At 36.1% G+C, this 17218-nt stretch overlaps 1 protein-coding gene across 1 annotated transcript in view; it reads right to left on the bottom strand.

Annotated features, from left to right (window-relative positions):
* LOC123682957 overlaps positions 1-17218 on the bottom strand; it is a 129021-nt gene that overhangs the window by 1119 nt on the left and 110684 nt on the right. Inside the window, exon 7 of the mRNA XM_045621819.1 lies at positions 956-2430. Within this exon, the coding sequence (XP_045477775.1) occupies positions 956-2430 (1475 nt within the window). The remainder of the gene's footprint in view (positions 1-955; positions 2431-17218) is intronic.

The raw sequence follows: 17218 nt of genomic DNA, 5'->3' as shown, positions 1-17218 counted from the left end.
TGAATAATTATGCGAGTAATATTTTCGCACGTAAACAATTGCCATTGTTCACTAAGTAATGCAACATCGAAGATTTCTAAACAGAATTGACAAACTTGATTTTGTCAGAAACGTACCCATTTGGATAAAAGCAGCCATATAACAAATGACTTGTGTGATACCACTTTGAAATCACTATAAAATAGACAATTTATTGGTGTACTATGCAGCAGTAGCTCAGTACATTTTGGTTCCACTACGATGGGCTAAACTTCATGAACAAAATAATCCACTACCAAAATTTTCAATAAAAATATTTCTCTTAAAATGTTCGGAGCATGTTTTTGATGTAAACGTTAAAATTATTCTTCAGCAATATTTTACTGAAAAAATTAACCAAAAAAAGTTTGAAATTGTACCAACCGTAAGGACAGAACTATTGAAAGAGGCAAAAATTCATTATTTTCGAAAAAAAAATATCTCGAAAACCGTAAGACTTTTTTTTATAATGGGAATTTTGTCATAGCAAGTGGGTTATCCTTTGATCTAAATTCTCCCTCGATTTGACGTGGTCTTTACGGGACGGCCTGTATAATCGTAACGAATACCACTCGAGCATAGACAAAATATATTCCGATTATTAGTATTTCGCGAAACACCACTCGAGCTGCGCTCTCGTAACGTTTTGTGAATTACGTCTCGTGAATCGATGTATAATCGAATATTGTCTATGCTCTTGTGATATTATAACAGATTATATTATTTTTTTGGTTGTGGTCTAGTTAAAATTTCAGAGTCTGATTTCATTTTGAAAATATAAATATAAAACTTGAACGACGTTTGTATTATTTCGTATTTTACCTATTTCATGGGTTTGAAGTATTTCATTACATGATTTCGAAAAATTCTGTTATCTTATGAAACATGAAAATTATTTGAGAAATGTTAACGTTTCACCAAAGGAAAATTGACTCACCTATGAGGACATTCTGGTGGAGTTATCATAAGCAAAGAGCTGGGAATGCTCAAAGCTGGATTCTTAGAAACCTCCATCCACGTTATCACAAAATTCCCCCTCTCTCTCTGTAAAAACTCCACAACGAAACTCCTAGAGTGTGTGTTGTGATTTTTTCTAAAACTAAACAGACTCCATCCTTCAGAGAACAATTCAACAACTTCTGAGGCGTCCTGATAAAATGGACAAATGATATGTATATCTTCGCTATTCCCTCCAGAGTAGACTAAGATTCTATTCTGACTCGGACACAGTCTTGGGTCTACCTTCTCCACCCCTCTTATTTTGAGGTAAATAAAGTTGTTCAGGGGATCTTCTGGTTCGATTAGCCAGGGCTGTGGGCTGCATAATGCAGCAGTTCTGTTTTCCTCGCTCATCCTTAGATAGTAATCAGTATTTCTGACTGTTATCTCACCACTTGATCCCCTTAGCTTCCTTGTTTTCCAGACATCTACGCAGGTTTTGTCATTGAGCGTTGATACCAACTCGAAATTTCCTTCGAAGAAGTAGCTCTTGTAATCCTCGTGTATCATCATATTGGTCACAGTGAAGGTAACCTTGATTTTTTTCGCAGTCTTCGTGGTGATGATTATTGGATCAGAAACATTCTGGCAGAAGCAGCCTCTAACTATCTCAACACCCTGCCATGGATACTCCGATATTTTTATGTTGGCAACACCGTTGTTGTACGACCTTACATCGCACGTCCATCTATCAATGTCAGGGTTGTAAACTGTGCGGCATTCTTTATTCCCGAAGCCCATCTTCGAGAAGGTCAATTTCAACTTTTGGTGATCCATCAGATCGAAATGATACGTGCAACTCAAATCGTTCTGACCGCCTCTGCCGTAAAGAAAAGTTATCCTGGGGGATGATATCTTGCCGTTTTGTCCTCGTAGCAGACGGTCGCAGGGGTTCCTGCTGGCTTGAACCCCTTCCTGGCCCAGATCGATAAACTCATATCGTAAAACGAAGCTGACGGGATATAAAACACTACCGTACCTTATGGACTGAGAAATAGTTAAATCAGAACTGGAAGATATATAGCTTTCAGCCAGACCGCAGGGTCTCGTTTCCCTCGATGAATTTTTCAGAAGTGAATGGTCGCACAGCTTGGGCTTGTCGTCCTTGCAGAACTGGCCTATCAGAGGGACGATGTTTTCGTTCTTCATGTCTCCATCCCAAATTTGGAGTTGGACGTCGCAATCTCCAGAGTTGAAGTCGGGTCTTTCGTTGGTTACGTGGTATTTGATGAAAGAGATCCAGATGACTTCCTTTGGCTGACCACGGAAATGGTAGTTGCAGGTGGTGTTCGGTGGGAGGGAATGGAGGGGGTTTTCTAAGTAGCCTGTGGTGTTCCTGAAGCTGGTGACCAGGAATTCGCATCTTTTGCCGTGTTCTATGTATGTGGGGGACTCCTTGTTTACGAAGAAGACCTGGAAATTAAAGAAAATTCTATTGGATTCTGGATATTGCCTATGAGATATATAATTTTATGGAAATTTGAAACATAAATTAAATTCATCATTAGTTGGCACCTAATCAAGAAGCCATCGTGTAAATTTAACTCTTTATTGTTTCTTTTTGGATTGGAAACCTGCCTGAAATGTTTGAGCCTTTGACTTTTCTCGATAATGGCATATTTATTCAACATAGATACTGGCTCGTACAACTCTGGCCCTGTAGGGGACTTCAAACACAAAAAGAAATGTGTCAACGAATGCCATTTTTAAAAATTTCAGAACAATTTTCTAAAAGAAACAAGAATCATCATCAACAAAGCATATGGTGAATCTCACCGGTTGATCTGTGTCATCTTATCTTATATTCTAATAAAAAAAATCTTCTTCTTCTTCTTTAGCCTCTAGATATCCACTCCTGGACATGGCCTCTTCCAAAGACTTCCATGTCAGCCTTTGCTGGGCGGTTTGGATACAGTATCTTTCCGAAAAAATCTTAATTGGATACAGGGTGTCCAGGGAATGCGACAAACGGATACCATGAATGAAGGTCATCATGGAGTACTCGTATCAAGAGGTTTCAATCACCTGAGGGCCTTGGTTTGGGATATACAGGGTGATGTTCATTTCATGAGTGAAATTTCTCAGTTCAATAACTCTTTAACTAATCAACCGAATAATTTCAAATTTTGAAGTTTTGTCACCCTTTATTATCGTCTTTCTTCACAATTTCTGAAATCGAATAAATTAGATCCGGACCAGGAAAATTTAAGACTTTTTCTCTTCTCATGAATATTGGATCACCCTGTACGTAAACAATAGGATTTTTTTCGTAACCACAAAAATTCAATTCATTAAAAAAATTATTAATCTTCTGCTTGGCAGCGTCATACAGTGTGATCAATAAACATTCTCTTATGAGGGAAATTTCATAATTCAATAAATCTTGAACTTGTCGGAAAAATTATTTCGAGAACCACAGTTTTTTAACCCTTTACGAATGCCTTCCCTGAATTTCAGAAAACTTCTAATCAACAAATTGGATAAAGGATAGATCAAAAACAGCAAATAAATCGAAAATATTTGAACTTGAAAACAATGAATCAAACACAAAATAAATAAAATATTTTAGTCTGAATTATGATGACGCAAAATTTTGCAAGTGGTTTGAAGTTGTGATATTTATTTCTATGTATGAAAAAGTTTTTTAGAATCTTGCCAAGGTTATTTTATGTGCAAAATCCCAACCCAATTGGCTTTGTAGTCAAGGGAATATTGGATATTTCTTTTCCAATATTCATATAAAATTTTGTGCGGTTCTGATTATGTGAACAGCTTGAAATTTCAGACGAAGTTTTAAATTGTTATTTCAAAATAACACATTTCTCAACTTCGTCGGTTTTGTGGTTACAATAATTCATTAAATTTTTATATCCTATGGTTCTTTTTATGCGATCATCCTGAAATTTTGCACAAGACTTTGAATTGTCATTCAACATCAAAATGCAAATTATCATTCCGATCGAATCAGTAGGGTTTTTATTTTTATCATTTTTTTTAAACTTCGAATTCGTCATCATTGAATCGAATCTTATCGTTTGAGACCTTTCTTGGCTGAAAATACAAAAATTATAAGCATTGTGAAGAGACATCGCTCAAACATTCACAATTGGTTAAAGAATGCTGTACCTGAAGTGAAGATGGGACACAGTAACAAAGCCTACGCAATATCCATAAGATACTTGATCAATGTTTATGCCTCTCATCGAAAAAATAATAATGATTCGAACAGAAGGTAGAAGGATACATAAAAGTGCATAAATTACGCTTATCTTTCAACAGAAAAATACGTGTTTCTAGAACCAAGGAGCGAGATGAAAAATTATAAATACACCCCAATGAGAATAACGAAAGTTGATTCAAGTTATTCGCAATGTTTATTCTGACAAATCATCAATCATAAACAAAAAAGTTCAGCGAAAATATTCAAGAATTCATTGTTACCGTGAAATGAATTTCAATCAACTAAAAACCAGTTCGTGTTTTTCAGCGGTACTCAAACTGAAGAGCCATTCTCCCATCAAAAAATTGGGAACATCCGAATAAAAGGAGAAGTGGAAACCGCGAGAGATGAATGGAAAAACATTTGGCAATGAAATATACTCTCAGAGTATACATATATGATAGTCTAGAATCTAGATAGTACTAATGAATAACAACAAATGTCTTGCTAACTAAGGTCCTAAAAATTCTTAGACAACTATTCATCTTTTAATCTGACTTATGAGATCTGAATCTACCCAGAAAATTATAATGTTTCGATTCCAGGGCCCCCGCAAGGGACATCTGCTGGATAATCGGAATTTTTTTTTTGTTTTGTTAAGAATTTAGTGTAGAATGGTTGAAAATCTATCAGCAACCTTCATTGCCTTAAGAACTTTATGGTGTTAGTTGTAACATAATACATTTTAAATGTGTTTCAAAACTTAAGCTGTATTCTTCTATAAATTATTCATAAAGGCATAAACATTTAATTAGGATCAATCCAGAAATTGAATGGATGTTTTTCTAGATTTGGCTGTTGCAAATTTTTTTATATAATCAATCAATCAATTTTATCGAGTATCTCTTGCTCTATATCTAAGATTGCCAATCCAGAAAATCTTTCTTATGACATGGTAGACTTCAAATAGTTTTCAATCATTTTTAATTTAGTGAATGATCTCTCACCAGAAGCAACAGACACAGGTAATGTGAGAAGGATTCTTGAGGCTATACTAAGATTCGGTAGAGAAGAAGTGAGATTATTTTCAAAAATATATTGTAGAATTTCAAGAGGATTTTCGCTTCAGATAATGAAAACAATCTTAGGGCTTTTATCTCGTTGAATAAATCATTTTGTTTTACGTCAGCCTCTTTTTTTTCCTGATCAGTTAGCTCTTGTTGAAGAGCATGACAGCATTTTAATAGATATTTATCATTTAATTTAAGAATATCACAAATAAAACAAAAAACGTTATCGTTATCAGATATCATATCAAATCTACTATTTAAGGAACTTAGTGTTTGATCAATTATTTCAAAAAGGAATTTATTTTAAAAGCAATTTTTGGATCTTGAGGTGCTTCATCCGTCTGTTCATAATCGAACAATTTTGGTTCGCTAGTTTTCCAGCTTTCGCAAGTTTTTCCTCGAGAACATTATCATCCCTATAATTTCTCATAGTTTTGGCAAACTTTAATGTCAATCGCTACACTTTGCATCATTTTGCTTTTTTATAACATTCCAATCTTTTTGTGGATGAAGAGAAATATAGATATAAAGTTCTTGTACAATATCAAAAGAGTCCACTGTTTCATTTGAAACCTTAGCAGCATAATTTTCAGTTAAATTTAAGCTGTGTGCAGCACATGGCGCAAAAATTCCCTAGGATTAGCATCGATTATGCGTTTTTGTAAACCAATATGTGGCTATTTCATACCGATTGCCACGTTCGGAAACTTTTATAAATTACAAGAAAGAAGTTTAGAAAAAAAAATTGTTAAAAAAATTCGAAAGAATCTTTTTCGAAAACCTTTGGTCCATCGGTTCTTCATGCGGTCTATAAGAGGTTTTGGCGCCCTTTTAAAGTGGCGCCCGCGTGCGGTGCACGCGTTGCACGCGCGGTTGGGGGGGGCCCTTTTCGATTCCTTCCTTTGGAAATTCATCTGTATACGGCTGGTCGGACGTCCAGAATTCGAGGACAGATTTATCATCAGTGAGTCAAACTTAATTTTGTTTTCCGTAAGCCATTCCAAAGGTTCATCGTTGAAAATAACAAAACAAAAAACTCACCAAATTCATCTACTGGAATTTGTAGACAAGTTCCATCGACTTGCAGTTGAGGCTTGAGCTAAACCAGATGGCTGAAAATATTACATTCCCACAAAAGTACAGGCAAATAAGTATACAGCAATTCGGTTTCAGAAGAGATCATCCCACAGAACTTCAACTACTGAGACTAATCGAATATGCTACTGAAGGATTTCAGAATAATCAAGCCAAAAGATTTAGTGGTTTCAAATGTTGAGAGAGCCTTCGATCAAGTTTGGCAATACTACCTTATAAAATGAGGATGGCAAGCTATACTAGCAAAACCTGTAAAATGGTAACAACTAGAAGATATAGAACAGTCATACTCAACTCTTTTTCACCTCGGGCCGCATAATTGCTACTGTTCATTCTTGCGGGCCGCAGTAACAGGGACGGCTCGTCAGGGTCGGCAGGGTCGGCCGGGCCGACCCAAAAATTATCGGGAAATAGAAAATAATTCTAGATATTCAAACTCAATCGGAGTTATCGATTTCGATATCCAAATTCCCTCGGTAATGAATATTTCCACTCAGAACAGGAAAATATAACTTATACCGGCCAATATTTTCTTTCGGACCCACCTAATATTCGATTTCCAAAGCATCCAGCGTTGTTATTCCCTTTCATAAATTGTAACAAACCACAATCGTAAATGGTTACTTTTCGTAACATCACCCCAAACAGGTTATTCCAGAATTGTACGTAACACCGTAACATTAGGTCTGAAATGTAACACAAATGTTACAATTATACAATTGCAACACCTGGAATGTCACTGAAAGCATCTCATCACGTTAGGTCGGCCAAGAGCCGATAGCGGAACCAGCGCTACCGAGAGCGCTACGTAAAGGAAAAGATACTACGACATACGCCCAGAATACGACCACTCAGTAGAACGGCACAACAACTCGATGTTAGGTCGCTTCCCAATACACAGGGTCGGCCGGACGGTTATCCTATTGCAGAGCGTCAAGCAGCAACTTTTCACAGTTTATTTAAAATATTTGATAATTAAATGAATGGTTAATTATGAGACATTATGTCTTAATCAGAAAAGAACTTATTTATGCCGTTCGATAGTAGCTATTGATTTTCAGATCATGAAAATATAATTAATATATTCAAATGAATGGTTAATTATGGGATATTACGCCTTAATCAGAAAAGAACTTATTTATGTCGTTCGATAGTAGTTAGGTATTGATTTTCTGATCATGAAAATATAATAAATATATTCCTAACTTTGAAAACATCCTGATTTCAAAAGTTCTGTAATTCGCGCCTCGCGGTAAGATCGGCCAGCCGTACCTCAGTAGGGGGGATAATTGCATGCACATGGCTTAGCAGTTCTCCTTCGCAGATTTCGAGGGAGAAAATTCGCAAGGAAATAAATAATTCTGCGTGTTTTTCTTGGGAAATAGACGAGACAACGGATGTTAAATGTTTTTGTCAGATGTCAGTAATTTTCCGCTTCGTTCGAGACGGTAAAATTTCCGAACGATTTTGGGGTTTTTTCGATGTTAGTAAAGGCCGAACTGCGAATGATATTTTCAATACCTTGTTGGATAATTTTAAAGATTTCAATTTAGCGACTAAATTAGTAGGTCAAACATAAGACGGGGCAGCTGTGATGGCGGGGGAAATCAATGGGTTACAAGCGCGAATAAAAACAATTGCTCCTCAAGCACTATTCACGCACTGTTATGCACATAAATTGAATTTAGTGTTACAAGATTCGACCAAGAAAATCAATGAGTGTCGCGTGTTTTTTTTCGACTCTTTTAGGATTTTTGTCGTTTTTCACTAAATCAAGTAAAAGCACTAATATTCTATACGAAATTTGCAAAAAAAGATTACCCTCTAGCTCGGAAACTCGTTGGAGTTTCAAATCTCGCGCTGTAAAAACAATATTCGATAAGAGCGAAGAATTAATTGAAGTTTTTGATCATATCAGCGACAATTTGGATGAATGGGATGATATTACAATACGTGAAGCTACCGGTCTGAAGAAAATGTTGAATGATTTCGAATTTTTATTCATTCTCCACTCTTTTAATTTGATTTTTACATACATTGATCTCGTTTTTTTTTATAATCCAGCATAAGTTATCAGATATAACTTATTGCAACGCCAGAATCACTTCTTTATTATCGACTCTGAAAAAATTTCGCACAGAAGATGAGTATTTCATTCGCTTATATTCAGAAGTAGAAAACTCCCAGAAGTAATGCCACCGAGTACTAGACGTCGAAAACGTAAAATAGATTCCGAAATTCAGCTCACGGATATTTCCTCAATGAAACGGCTTTTTTGTGGAATTCTGGATGTAATTATAACTTAAATTGAAATAAGGTTTAAAGACATTTCATCACTTCATTTTTTGGAACTAGTGAATTTTAATAAATTTGATATATACGTTCGTAATTTTCCGGAAATACCTTTCAAATCTTTGATCGATAATTACAAAAACTTTTTCGATAAGGATGAACTCAAACGTGAATTACAAATTTTGTACTCGGACAATGCTATCTTCGGCAATTCAAATACGCTGAATGGTATTACGGAATTCATTTTCTCAAATAATATTGTGTCCGATGTTCCTGAATTATATAAGTTATTTTGTATGATTTTGTCCCTGCCACCAACATCCGCGTCAGTAGAAAGAAGTTTTTCAGCGCTCAAAAGAATAAAATCTTTCAGTAGGAACACGATGTCTCAAGACCGTTTAAATAACCTGGCACTGATATCAATGGAAAGAGGTTTAGTTAAAGAACTAGCCAGAGGAAACATTTTTTTCGAGAAAATAATTGATGACTTCGCGACAAAGAAAGATCGTCGAATTGATTTGATCTATAAAAATGAATAAAGGGTACGCAAGGTCATACATTTTGACCAGAATACATGCGGTCATTTCCACAATATTTTTTGTGGTCTTTATAAGATTTTTTTATATTTTATACATTTATTTATATGTATTCATGAGAGGTTTTCTCTATGTTTATTCAAATGTGTGGCCGACCCACATCTCGAGGGCACGAGCCGTCACTGCGCAGTAATTTACCTAGTTGTAAAACTAGCTTTAGCCCGCGCGGTTTTCGTTTATCGTGCATTATCAAAACTTTTTTTTTAAATTGGTTACAAAGTAGCCTTACTCCTTTCCTAAGCTCTACTAGTTCCTGTCTGTGAACCAAATTTTATCAAAATCGATTCAGTGGTTTATGCGTCAAAGCGTAACAGACAGGCAGATTACGTTTTTCAGATTTGTAATATTAGTATAGGGAAGTGCGAAAATTAAAATATACAGGGTGTTAGGGAAACGCTTCCAACAACGAAAACAGGGGATACTATTGACGATTTTAAGAAAATTGGAGTAATTTTTGATATCGCAATTTTTTATTTTGGTAGGTACCATGATTTCTAAATCCTTTTATTAGCATAATTCACGCAATAATGCTAATAAGAGGTTTTAAAAATCATGGTACTGGCCCGAAAAAAAATTACACAATAATATGACAATTTGACTGTATAATCAGCTAAAAAACGCACCCAAGAATCCATAGAAACGAAAACTTCAAGAGCAAAAAACGTGAGACAAGGCATTCTCGCTAAGAAGATTAGGTAATTTAGGTATAGTATGTACATAAAGAATCCATTGTTTATATTATGGATATAGTGTTCTGTGTGTACGCAATAAGGGAGAAAACAAAGGTGAATGAGTAAATATTGACACCGTTATTTTTGCGTAATTTCGAAACTTTATTTGTGATACTATTGTGAAAATTGTAATACTGGACTATGCCGTTGCTCGGGTCGCATAAAAAGGGGCAAAGGGCCGCACGTTGAGTATGGCTGATATAGACGAATGGTTCATTGAATTGAATATTTAAATAAACGGCAAAAAGACCAGGCTATGGTACTACAGAAAAGGAGACAAAAGATCAATCCAAATCTAAAGATTTATTTTTTTATATAAACAGGAATACAAACAGGTGATGATCACCCAACACAGTAAAGATAGATAGATAAGATATGAAACGGGAAAATGAAGTCAAGTATTTAGGTGTAACGCTAGCTAATAGAATTACATGGAATAAACATATGTATTACCCAGTAGATAAAACAAACTCAACAATGAGCATACCACATATAGGAAGAAAGGCCCAAATGAACAGGAATAAGAAAATGAGTAGGATCAAATCAATTTCAAAACCTCGAATAACATATGGATTGGCAGCATGAGGCTATGCAGCTAAAACCCAAATCAAGAATATATAAGTAACAGAAAATAAACTCTTGAGAGCAGCAATGAAGATGCCGTGGTTTCTGAGAAACCAACAAACCCACAGACTTGGAATTTGAAACTCACAGATTTCTTGAAGACAATGGTCTAGAAATTTTCGAAAAATCAACATCCAAATGACGAACTTAAAAGACTAGTTGACTACAAACCTGTTGAAGATGTGTTACCAACCTATCATTGAAAGACGCAGAGATCAACTACGACAGAATAGAAGTTTAGTACTACTCAATTTCAAATATGAAAAAAAAGATAAATAAAGTTGAAAACAAAAATCGTCAAAAGGAAAATAGGCAAATATAGATGCCAGGAACATCAAAATACGGCAGGTTAGTTAAGGTAGGAAGGTCGTTTTCTTCAAACGCGAAGAATAAAGATTCTTCAAGATTTCTCTTGCAAATTCCAAATTCATGTACACTGATCAACAATTGCTAGGGATCACTCATGAACTTCTCTTCATTTGTATTTTTTTCAAGTTATCTCGTGAATATCTGTACATTATATGTTCTCTAAGGAAAAAGTAAGATGTTTTGAGTTGATTATATCAAAGTCTTCCTCACTTCATCGGCTCTTGTTCACAAAATCGATTATTATCTGTAGGCTGTTACAGGTGGAGTGAAAAGCAATGTGGTATTTGTTATTGAATCTGTTTTTTCTCTCGTTCAAACACATAATAATAACAATAATTGAAGAAATGAGAACAATATCAGCTTATCAGTCATGCCGAGAAGACGTTTGGCTCCTGTGCAACTGGACCAAATCATACGGTGGATACAGGAAGGTTTGTCCCAGCGAGAAGTGTCCCGTCGGTTGAATGTTTCGCAAAGTGTCGTGAGTCAGGCTTGGAATAGGTTCATCCAAAACGACTCAGTAGCTTATGTTCATGGGGGAGGTCGGCAGCGCAGTACAACAGCTGCCCAAGATCGTCTTTTGATCCTCAGTGCTAGGAGAAATCCCACTTACCCGGCGTCGCGGCTCAATAGATCACTGAGAGTTGCAACAGGAGTTCTAATTTCGAACCAGACTGTAAGACGACGACTACATGTTCGTGGTTTGAGAGCACGTAGGAGGGTACAACATCCCCGTTTGAGTAGGGAACACCGGGTTCATCGACGGCAATGGGCTGAGGAGCACCGCAATTGGACACTTGAAGATTGGAGCCGATGTTTATTTACGGATGAGTCTAGATTTCGTTTGGTCAACTCCGATGGACGTATTCTTGCTTGAAGGGAAAGAGGTCGAAGGTATGCAGAACAGTTTATGGTACCCACAACAGCTTTTGGCGGAGGTTCTATATGTGTATGGGGAGGCTTTTGTTTGAACCAACGCACAGAGTTGGTTGTTCTGCAGAACACCATCATGACCAGCCAGAGATATCACGATATGATTATTGAACCCATAATTGTTCCGTTTGCGGCTGCCGTGGGCGAGAATTTCATTTTAATTGAAGATAATGCCCGTCCACACCGTAGTCGTCTGGTTAATGAAGCGCTAGAAACTCATGCTATTGATAGGATGGACTGGCCAGCTCGCTCTCCAGACATGAATTGCATCGAACATGTCTGGTCTGAGATGTCTAGACAATTGTCAACCTTAGAACAACCGATCAATAACCTGGAGGACCTTTCTAACGCTTTACGGGATATTTGGACGAATTTGCCCCAAAATTTTATAAATCGTTTGATCGAAAGTATGCCTCGTAGGGTAGAATGCTTGAGACGAGCTCGTGGGGACCAACTAGGTACTAGCTTAACCGAAACTTCAGCCTTCTTGTGGTTTCATCATAAAATTTTTATGTTATTCAAACACAGAATTTCGAGTGTTCCTAATAAAGTCTTTTTTTCTCTCCAACTTTCCATTTTTTCATTCTTTTCTCAAGTGAACCATATTATCAACTGAAAATACTCTGATATCTGACTAAATTTATAATCTTGAAGCGAATATTTCAGAAATAAATTTAGAACAAGTAAGTGATCCCTATCAATTGTTGAGCAGTGTATTCACGAACAGATCGAATCATAATTTTCCTCTAATTTTTCAATTTCGCAGAAAACCTCTTTTTCAAACTAGCTCGTTTTACACAATCTCAGAATATCAATCGAATAACAGTAAGAACGTTACAGATAATTCTTAATACGAACCACTTTCCATCAGCAGATTTGAGAACCGCTGATCTAGGCAATTCCACTAGGGGCATTATGGCTGTCAGAGTCAAAGTGGATTCGAACGTCCGAAAACTTGTGCCACCGTAAGCCCAAACTGAATTAAAAGTAAGGGATGAACGATTATGTCATATCAAGGGCGCCATGGAGGACATTTATCTGGCGTCTAGTTCGAGGTTTGACGTTGATCCTCGCAAAACCCCTACGTTTTATTAATGAATCTCCCTTTCTGGCAGGGGTTTTCTCTGTCTCTTCTCTTTTCTATGAATAGCCTGGACGTTCCCACTGCGGCGAACCGGTCTACCTTTGCGAAATTTCGTCTGGAGACTAATTAGGGTTAAAATGTGTTGATAGGGTCCAAAAAGGGACGATTAATATATAATTGAGCATCTTCGATATTCATGGTCCACAGAGAGGAAAATAATCAAATTGCTGCAGATCCTAATTGTTTCATACGCTTTCGTGCTAAAAGTAATGAAATAAATAATACAATGGACTAGTTTAGTGATGTTGATAATACTATATTTGACACGATAGAATTAAAATATAGAGCAAAACTGATAAATCAGTGAAAAAATTTTGAAAATCCATCAATAAATGACTGAGAAATAGATTATTTAAATTTACGTATTTTAGCGCGGAACGTCTTTGGTCTGTGACGTCACGGCTCTTGCCTGTGATCGCTACACCATAAATTACGTTTAAATACTTAGCCGCGCCAAGGCTCTCGCGCCGTTTGTAGTTGTACAGTGTAGTTTTAACTCGAGTTTTGTTTTTATGTCACCATAATGGAAGAAGGCTTCGTGAAAGGACAAAGTGACAATTTGCCTAAAATAGGATATATTCGCAGTGATGGAGTTTTTTTCTTCAAATCCATCTTATGTCAGTGCAGAAATAAAAGGAGTTAAACTTTTCAAGTAAGTATCTACTTTTGAGTTTGCTTCATCATGGTTCAACTTATAACGATGATTTATTTAAAAAACGTTTCATAAACAGTTTGTAGTTGAGTTCTGGTTGTTGAAGTCTATCAATGGTAAAACATATTTATCTGAGGAGTAAAAAGGAAAAAGAGAAAAAAGTAATTTATATGTATATAGTAAGTTATTTCAGCCATCGTGTAACGAACAAAACACGACACGAACACCACAAGTGATTATACACCAATGAATTCGTAAGCACTCTGCGAATACCAGCCGTCTAGTGTGTGACGTCACGACACTTACACTTACTATGAAATTATTCTTCCAAGCGCAACTTCAAAGTCCAATAACTTTTTCATTTCTAGAAATATTTCAATGATTCTTCCACATTTTTGTTTCATTTTACTTAAATTTGTAGAATTAATTCTTAAAAAAAAATGAAAACTAGTCCTGATGATGCGATGGATGTGCGGACTATTATCCAATTTCTATGAAGTGTATTTTCAAAAGTCATAGAAAGAATGATATTGATGGCTTATTCAACTGAATTTCATGTAATTACGGCTGGCTTCAGAGCCAGGCGTTAGATCAGGATGGCTGTTGGAAAATATTCAAGATACTACCGTGCAAGACCTTCAAAGGTTGATGGTAACAATAAATGATCAAAAAGGAAGTTACCCATATCAATTTTGTAGTCGATTGAATCCCTATTCAGAGCAGAGCGACTTGCTCGATATTCTTCCATTCAAGAATACCGTTATTAAATTCTTTTACTTTAAAATTCCAATAGAAATAGCGATATAATGGAGAAATAATAGAAATTAAACATTGTATAATAATAGGTCAAGTGAGAAGTCCTCGGTCTACCATAATAAAACACATTTTTTTGGCAGAATTCGATTTTGTTATTCATCATAGTTGACTTCGAGAGCGATACAGCGATTATAGCGATATTCCAACTTTTCGATATCATTTTCGTAGTACGATTCGTCTCTCGCTTCTAAATAGGCGATTACTTCTTCATTGCGCTAAATTTATTTTCAGCGAACATTCTTTTGAGGTCTGACAACAGAAAAAAGTCGCTGGAGGCCAGATCTGGCGAAAACGGTGGATGCAGAAGCAATTCGAAGCCCAATTCATGAAATGTTGCCATTGTTTTCATTGATTTGTGACACGGCGCATTGTCTTGATGAAAAAGCACCATTTTTTCCTTCAAATTGGGCCATCGTGTGTAGTCCACTCAGCTGACTGTCGATTGGACTCCGGAGTGAAATGATGGAGCCATGTTTCATCCATTGTCACATATCAACGCAAAAATTCATGTTTTTTGCACTTAAACAGCTTCAAACTCTGCTCAGAATCATTAACACGTTGTTGCTTTTGATCGATTGTGAGCTCGCGCGGCACCCATTTTGCATACAGTTTTCTCATGTACAAATATTCGTGAATGATATGATGTACACGTTCAGATGATATTTTCAAAATGTCTGCTATCTCGATCAACTTCACTTTAAGGTCATTCAAAATTATTTTTTGAACTTTTATTTTTTCGCCTCTTTTGGGCGTCCACTGCGTTCGCCGTCTTCGGTGCTCATTACACCACGTTTAAACTTAGCATACCAATCAATAATCGTTGATTCTCCTGGTGCAGACCCCGGAAACTATTCATCAAGCCAAGAGTTTGCTTCAACTGTATTTTATCCCTTCAAAAAGCAATATTTTATCAGCACACGAAATTCTTCTCTTCCATCTTTTTTCAAATAACAAAATTAGCTACACTCACAACGCAATATCTCACAAACTAATGGTCGGACTGCTGTCAAATTTTGACACGTATCGTTTGAAGGTTGTTACTAACTAAAAATCATATGGATTTAATATTAGCACCGCGATCTGTGCATCAGACCGGGGACTTTTCAATTGGACTTATATGTGCAAAGTAGCTTACCAGTTGAGTTTTTCATTCAGTCGTGCACCTAACTCATATAAGTAAAAAATATTCTTAATGGTATCATTTATACTCCTATCCCTTGTTGAAATATGTAGCGATCTCCTTATTGCGTCCATCTCAACCGCTTCCAATCTTCTTTTATATTTTTCGGTTAATCTCCAATTCTCAGACCCATATAATAGACTGGATTGTCCAACGTCTCATGTAGGTATATTAAACTTTCTCTTCTTAGTGATATTCTTGCTCCAGAGTATGTCGCTGAGACACTCGCTGAGATTGCCTTTCTCGCCGATGTTATTTTCCTTCTATTTCCTTGCTGTACGTTTCAGTAGAGTTGAAAATTACTTCTAGATAGTTATAGGTATTCCAGGCAGCGTGCTTTTACTCTACCAGTATGCAGCGTTAGATCAACAGGTTCTCCACCGATACAAAGATATTTGGTTTTTTTTATGTTGAGCCACAAACTCCAGACTTCATATTCCTCAATGAGCTTACGCATCATGTATTCCTTATAATCCTTATCATTAGATATAACCCCCTGGTCATCGGCAAACTGTCCCTAAGTTCGATAATAGCGACAAAGCGTTCAGGTGAGTTTTGGACCTTATTTCTTTTATGGGGTATTGTTCTGCGATATTATATTCTTCTGTGATGATAAGCAGTGTCGTAGCTACCGGGAGAGGAGCTCTCAGATGGAGCACTGTACAGGCTGGGCAATTTTCGATGTTTTAGCACTACAACTTTTAAACCAGACGAGATAGACAAAATCTGAGACCCCATTCTCGGTCTCTTTTTCTGAGAAACTAACAAGGGTAGTATTCATTTTTGGCCACCTTCTTATGTTTTCGAGTTATAAGCGAAAATTGGAAAAATGGCGATATCGAAAAACATTTATATCTCCGCTAATACTGATGATAGAGCTCTGAAATTAAAACATTATACAGGCACTTTTTCACGAAAAATCCAGTGACGTGCTTGTCTCTTCAAAAGGGTCTTTAATTACGAAGTAACGACCCAAAGTTATGTTTTTTCAAATGAGAACACTAGATTTCTGAGACTTTTTTGAAAGCTTATTTTTGCCTGATTTCAAAAATATATAACATCGTATGGTTTGTATCGAAATAAATAACAGAAAAATGTCAAAAAATTTTTTTTTTTACCTAAGGGTCTCAATATTTCTATGGTTTCAACTGTTGATGAGCACTGAAAAATTGAGCTTTCTATAACAAGAGCAGATTCGAATTTTGTAGAAATTAGTGAAAAGCATAGAAATAATCAGATTGACGGAAGGACGCTGCTCTTGTTATATAAAGCTCAATTTTTCTGTGCTCATCAACAGTTGAAACCATAGACATATTGAGACTATTAGGTTAAAAAAGGTTTTTGACCATTTTCTGTTATTTATTTTAAAACAAACCATACGATGTTATATATTTTTGAAATCAAGAAAAAATAAGCTTTCAAAAAGTGTCACAGAAATCTAGTGTTCCCATTTGGAAAAACATAACTTTGGGTCGTAGCTTCGTAATTAAAGAACTTTTGAAAAGGCAAACACGCCACTGGATTCTACGTAAAAAAGTG

This window comes from Harmonia axyridis, chromosome 6, assembly GCF_914767665.1.
Source record: "Harmonia axyridis chromosome 6, icHarAxyr1.1, whole genome shotgun sequence".
In the NCBI taxonomy this organism is placed as follows: domain Eukaryota; kingdom Metazoa; phylum Arthropoda; class Insecta; order Coleoptera; family Coccinellidae; genus Harmonia; species Harmonia axyridis.
The sequence above is the reverse complement of the archived record's forward strand: the minus strand, read 5'-3'. Positions and strand labels throughout refer to the sequence as shown.